This window comes from Trachinotus anak, unplaced genomic scaffold, assembly GCF_046630095.1.
Source record: "Trachinotus anak isolate AG129_WGS33_773 ecotype Australia unplaced genomic scaffold, CSIRO_AGI_Tana_v1 ptg000003l, whole genome shotgun sequence".
In the NCBI taxonomy this organism is placed as follows: domain Eukaryota; kingdom Metazoa; phylum Chordata; class Actinopteri; order Carangiformes; family Carangidae; genus Trachinotus; species Trachinotus anak.
This window is the reverse complement of record NW_027273854.1, coordinates 3,085,915-3,092,466: the sequence shown is the minus strand read 5'-3', so window position 1 is coordinate 3,092,466 and position 6,552 is coordinate 3,085,915. Positions and strand designations below refer to the sequence as shown.

The 6,552-nt window shown below is 46.2% G+C and overlaps 1 protein-coding gene across 1 annotated transcript; it reads right to left on the bottom strand.

Moving 5' to 3' along the window:
- Positions 1–320: 320 nt before the first annotated feature.
- Positions 321–6,552, bottom strand: foxj1a (forkhead box J1a). Its single transcript, XM_071466251.1, has 3 exons — positions 6,367–6,552; positions 5,024–5,656; positions 321–3,589 (listed from the first exon to the last, which is right to left on the bottom strand). The coding sequence occupies exons 2-3, from the start codon at positions 5,588–5,590 to the stop codon at positions 2,723–2,725; spliced, it is 1,434 nt and encodes a 477-aa protein (XP_071322352.1). The 5' UTR covers positions 5,591–5,656; positions 6,367–6,552; the 3' UTR covers positions 321–2,722.

The window sequence follows — 6,552 nt, the reverse complement described above, 5'->3', positions numbered from 1 at the left end:
TTCACCCTCTTAGCTTAGCGTGCTAGCGTGCTAGCATGCTAACATTTACTAACATTTACTGGCACCAAATACAAAGTGCAGGGATTGGAATAATAGTTTTGAGGGTAGATCGTAAACCAAAGTAATAACAAATTAGATTTTAAGCTGATGATGATGATTTTTACCTCATGGTGACCATCACCAAAGTCAGTAGGATTCATCATCTGGGGAACATGAATATTTGAACAAAATTCTGATAATCCATCAAATAATTCCTGACATATTTTTTTGGATCAACAGACCGACATGATAAAGAAAATGTTATATTTAGACGGGCAACGTGCAGTAAGACTTATTTTTTATTGTCAAAGAAAAGTGGAAAATAAAATAAAAACAGTAAAAGGATGCATACAGTGTCTGACTTTACAGAACCAATCATGAGGTAAGATGCCATTATTATGGTTTATAACTGTTATTTGATCAGGAAGAGCTAATACACAAACGCTTCATGGTTGCTTTGTTTGTATTCACACCTCATAATACACAAAAGTGTGAAACTGCTTTATCTAAAGTAAACTGCATGAATACACTCCTACAACTGAATGTAAAATATAACAAGTATCACTGTACATTGATTGCACTTTCACACATTTTAGAGGAAAACACGAGCAATTACTGTATCTATAGTTAAGACTCTACTTGTTTTCAACGGAGTGATTTGGTTTAGTTAGTCCACATCCAACGACACATCTGACACATCAACGCTGCAATAGATCTTTTGTTATTTACCAATCATTCTCAGTCTCCTCACATACATCCATACAAAACAACACGTTTCCTCCTCGTAGTAAAAAACACAGCCTCTTAACACTGCCACCCTGTCGAGTCCCAAGAGTTGTTCTTGGCACATAGAAGGTCGGGTATTCATTTACAGGCACCGCGGCCTCTCTCAAGTGAGCATTTTAAGGTCTTAATAGTTCTTTGTTGGAGAATTTTGCCTGAAGCTGTTTTTTGTCCATTTTAACTTTTAAGACATGAAGCTCAGGTGGGTCCTCTACTTTGCTTTTTATCTGCTGATAAGCCAGAAAGTCGCAGGATCACAGAAAGTGGTTACTAAGTACTTCTACAAGAAATATTTCAGGCTGATATGAAAAAAATGAATTCTGTTTCATTTCCCTTGAAAAAAAAAATATCTTGCATAATTATTATTAATCTAGTTAAACTGTTCCTAATTATTTTTGAACAATGCGTACAGAGAAGAGTTAGTACCAATAAAACCCACGCAAAAAAAGCTAAAAGCTAATAAAGTAAATCACTCCTACACCAAACATCATTTGGCAAATATCTCATTATTCATCATCATAGTGCTGCTGTCACAGTCTTTACAACAATGTGTGTTTTGACTCTTCACATTTAAATGCATCTGTGTCAATAAAACACCTCAGACTTTCACCTGCTTCACCAATCTTCTCTTTAAATGCTGCTGAAAATATCTGTCTCTGTTTTTCAGGAGTGAAGCCTGACGTGTTTTACAGCAGCAACATCCACACTTTTCACCATGTAAACAGAGACAATCCTGTTTCTTCTTAAGGCCCGTTCACACCATTTCAAATGGCAAAATTTGTGGTGAAATCAATTTAAAAAAGAAATTCTGCTCGAAAATTCAAGTCAAGAGTCCAAAATGGAGGAAGCTGACGTAGTTTCTGCTGCAGTCACATGAATTCAACAGATGGTTTAGAAAAGAAAGCTCTGTTATTTGAAGGTTGCATCAGATAAACTGTCAAAATTAGATGCTGTTGTTTTGCTGTGTGTTTGTATGAGATTGTTACCAAGTGAAACCAGATACAAACAGTGAATATTTCCTATAAAATGAGCTGATTGAATGATATTAGTGTTTCTATTGGTTTGTTGACATGTCTGATGATGGCAGGAATTCCCCATATTATATTATCTATTTTTGCTCTCAGCTGCTTGTAACTGTGATTTAAAGGATTTAACGTGATTTATTACAATTATTAATTTGAAATAGCATTATTAGCTGTGCATCAGAGACATGGTCAACACAGTTAGGAGACAAGGTAAAATGTGGTTTGTGGTTCATGTTTCTGTTCCTGGACACCAGATCACATTACATTAAAATCACTTTTCTAGGCTCTTCTATTATTATAGTAATAATTAGTATTGTTTGCAGTGGGAAGTGTCCTGTCGACAGTTTTCCAGCCGCTGTTCGAGCTGCAGATTATTTCATTGTGGTACCACAGTTGGCCACAGGGGTGAGTTGGCAGCTCTCTTAATACGTGTGCTGCTAACTGACAGTTAGCAGTTAGCTCATTAGCTTTCTTCTCTTCAATAAAACCCATTATAATGCGAAGTGATGTACAGTTCTGAGAGTAAAATGTCAACACATTTCACATTTCACAGAGACAGATTAATTTCCACCTTCTGGGGTGACCAGCCTTCATTCAGAAAACTTTGTTTTTGTTTGTCTGATTTCGTTTTGTGGTTCCCCTTAAGTGAGTCAACACAGTTTTGTTTCCTCGTGATGATGTGAGCTGCTGCTGGACATTGTGGCATCTTTGTTCAGTAGGCATTGGGAGTGTAGTTCCTGCATCAATCAGCATCAAAATGTCATTCTAAAAATACTTTAAACAACTGGAAAAGGAAAACAAGGGCTGTAAAAAAGAGTCTCTTATTCCCCAGTAGCGTTTTTAGTGTGAAATATGACCTGGAAGGAAACTATTCCTCAAAGGAGGGTGTCAATCCGGGTGCTGGGGTCTCCACCTAATGAGTCTCCGAGGTCAAACAGCTGGTCCAGGTTGACGGTGGAGCTACAGAGGAAATCGTTGCGGCCTTGCTCCTCCTCTTCGGGCCAGGGGCTCTCCAGGAAGGCTGTGGCGAGGAAGGTCTCCTCATCAAAGTCTGACACGTCATTACTCCTTTGGGTCTCCACCAGCACATGGATGTCCGCTGTCCCTGCGGGAGCTTCGACGGGGGAGATGTGGGTCCCCCGCACTGTCAGGTCCTCCTCTTTCATGATGGGGCTCAGCGGTTCTCCTCCCTCCAAACTGAGCTCCCCACTGAGGGCTGAGTCCAGCAGGGCATCCCAGTCAAAGTCCCCCTTCAGAGGTCCGATCTCCTTCTGCTCGTCCATGGAGAGCAGAGGGGAGCTGGAGCGCCGGGGGGCTTTCATTGCGCCATTTCTGGAGCCTGCTGGCTGTTTCCTCTTGAGCCCGCCTCTTCCCCTGACCACCGGCCAGGACCCCAGCATGGTCCCCTCAGCCAGATGGGGGTCCCAGTTCTGGTCAGCACCGGTTGCCTCTTCAAACTCCTGGAGCAGCCGCTGCGACTCGGGGTTGATGCACAGGCCGATCTGACCTCCCGTGGAGCTGCAGGGGCCTCTGGACTGGGGCTGGAGGTTGACCCTGAGCCTGTTCTGCAGAGCCGGGTTGATCTGGACCGGCGGCATTCGTCTCTTCTTGTAGGCGCCACTCAGGAGGCGCTCAGCATACTGCGGGTCGATCTTCCAGAAACCTCCCTTCCCCGGCTCGTCCTTCTGCCGCGGCACCTTGATGAAGCACTTGTTGAGCGACAGATTGTGGCGGATGGAGTTCTGAAAACACAGAATGTCACACAACAGCTCACAAACAGGCTTCAGCAGACAACATCCATACAGCAAGCTAGCTTAGCTTAGCATAAGAATGGACACAGAGGGAAACAGCTAGCCTGGCTCTGTTCAATGATAGATGCATCATGTGACTGCCCTCAGGACCAGCTACTAGCTTTAGTCTCTCCAAGCTAATGAGCTCGTTAATTGTCAGTTAGCAAACGTGCTAGCTCAGTCACAAACAGGATAATACGTAACATAGTTTAGAGATAAAGCTGCAAATAGTTCAGGAGTATTCGTCTGACACTCTCCTGTCTGACTGTCTATAAACCAGGTCTGTGTCGTGGAGCCGTTCATACTGACGGAGGAGCTTCAGTAGATGAAACGTTAGAATAAAATTATTTTACAGTTTCTTTTAAATGCTGGTGCGATCAGCCCTTAATATCTTGTCCTGGCCAATAGTTACAGGATATGACTCCATGTTGTTTTTACTCTCAGGATTTTTTACCAGTTAAACAAACTAAATGTGCTGTGTTCAGCAATGAGCTTCAGAGCTGCTGGTAGGCTAGCTGTTTCCCTCTAATTCCAGTCTTTATGCTAAGCTAAGCTAACAGCTGCTGGCTGCTGCTTAATATTTGCTGTCTATACCCCAGAATTAGAGTACATCACATTACTTCACTGTGCACCTTGCATTCATCCCACCCCCCCTTCACTGAAGTCTAAATAGAGCAGTGACCTGATGACCCTTGTTAAATATTGTCTGCCCCATGTACTGCCTTACAATAACAGAATGCTCTGAAATGTCTGAGCCGGACACTGAAGCACGGGAGTACAGCTAACGGCTTCATCAATCATTTATCCAGCAAAATTAAACTTTCCTGGAAAATTCCTGCCGTTCGACGGGGACTCTGCTGCCCCCCCCCCCCCCCCCCCCCCCCACCCCACACCTCCTCCATCACTTCTCTTTGCTCAAGCAGAAAAACCTGTGAGCCTCAAAAGCATCGTTTAAAAGGTAATAACCTGCATATTTGAGGTTTTCTGTGAAGGTTTAGTGCAAGTGATGGAAGCGTCGCCGGCCTCAGGAGTTATTAATTACACACAGCCAAGTCTCTAATGCTTCATGAGAGTGTGGCAGCAGGCCCAGACCTCTCAGAGCGGCCTGCTCCTCTGAAATGGATTTATTCATAGGTTGTTTTAATTTAGGAAAAATCATGAGCCCAGCAGAAAACAGTAAAACCTGGTGTGTGTGTGTGTGTGTGTGTGTGTGTGTGTGTGTGTGTGTGAGAGAGAGAGAGAGAGTGTGAATGTTAGTGAGTGACAGAAGAGAAACTCATTTACACACAGTGGAAATTGTGATGGAAATGACACATCCTTTTCAAAGAGTGTATTGTATGTACAGTGTGTGTGTGTGTGTGTGTGTGTGTGTGTGTGGTAGCTTACCTGCCAGGTGGGGTCAGCATGGCGGTAGTAGCAGAAGTTGTCAGTGATCCACTTGTAGATGCAGGACAGGGTGATCTTGCTCTTCTTGCTGGCCTGCATGGCCATGCAGATCAGGGTGGCGTACGAGTACGGCGGCTTGATGTGTGCGTTGGTCTTGTAGTCCACCTCATCGGGACAGTGACCGTGAGCCACTATGCCGGGGAGGGGCTGCATCCTGCTGTAGGCCGCCGCCGTGGGCTTCCCCGGGGTCAGGGGCATGCCGATGGAGGCGGGGTCGCCGGCCAGGGGGGAGGCCGGGGCGTCGGACCCCAGCGGCTGGTGGCCGAACAGGTGCGGCTGGTGGTGGGCCTGCTGCGGCACGTTGGCACCGAGGATGGAGAACTCCTGCAGCCACTGCAGGCTGGTCAGGCTGTCGTCCAGGCTGATGCTGCTGATGCTGCTGCTGTTGTCGGTGCTGTGGAGGCCGCCGCTGTCCCGCTCCTCGGCCTGGGCAGCGGCGGTCACCACCTCCTCCTCCAGCCCCACAGAGCCTTCGGGCCAGGGGTCGGCACAGCTCAGAGACAGCATGGCTCTCTCCGACACCGCTCTCCTCTCTGTCACCCCGGCTCCTTGTCCTCCACCCCCTGCCACCGCCTGACAGGACCGAAAATATACACCCAGCTTCAACAAAGTGTGAAGACACAGGACAATGAGGCCTATCTGAACACAGAGGCCCTGTGTGCGCGGCAAGTGAAAGGCTGATTTGTAGATTCACATTTAAATCCCGTCTGTCACCTGGATGTGATCAGAAGATGATGAGATAAAACTCTGGAATATTCTGGAAATCTAAAAAAACCCTCCGGATGAGCAGCAGCTCTTTTCTCTCTCAGGTCCCAGAACTTTCCTGAAAAACTCTGCTGCGCAACTGACGCGCAAAGGAGCGCACCTCATCCCCGACGACCCGGGGGGGGGCGTCCAGCCGGCACAGGGCTACCTGACGACCCGGGGGGGGGGCGTTCAGCCGGCACAGGGGTATTAAACAGTAGAAACAAACAACTTGAAAACCACCCAACGAAAAGATTATTATAACTTTGATGGAATAATAGTTATAATGTGATTTATTGCATAAACGGTCATTTAATTAAAGCTGTTAATGTTCATTCTGTTCAGTAAATGTTGATGCAGATCGTATAAAGAAAAGTATTTGCCGCAGTCTGAATGGTCTCAAGTAGCACTGACCATGGAATAATCAGACTTTAAGCTGAGTGTTGTGTTTACAGCTGGCTCGGAAGTTTCAGGCCTTCTGAGCAGTTTGCAGGTCAAACAGATCCCGGTGGATGTTTCTGATCTCAGAACAGACTCACCTCTGTCGGCTGCTGCTGTGTGGAGCGGAGATCTGTTAAATCCCAGAGAGCAGCACTGGCCTGGTCTCACAGCACCTGTCGTCAGCTTGTGACTGACAGAGAAAGAAAGGGGAGAAATTCCTGTGGAGGGTTTGGCGCTGTGCTGGGCGCTTCCTCTCCGCGGCGGAGGTCTCTGCGGCGGGTGTC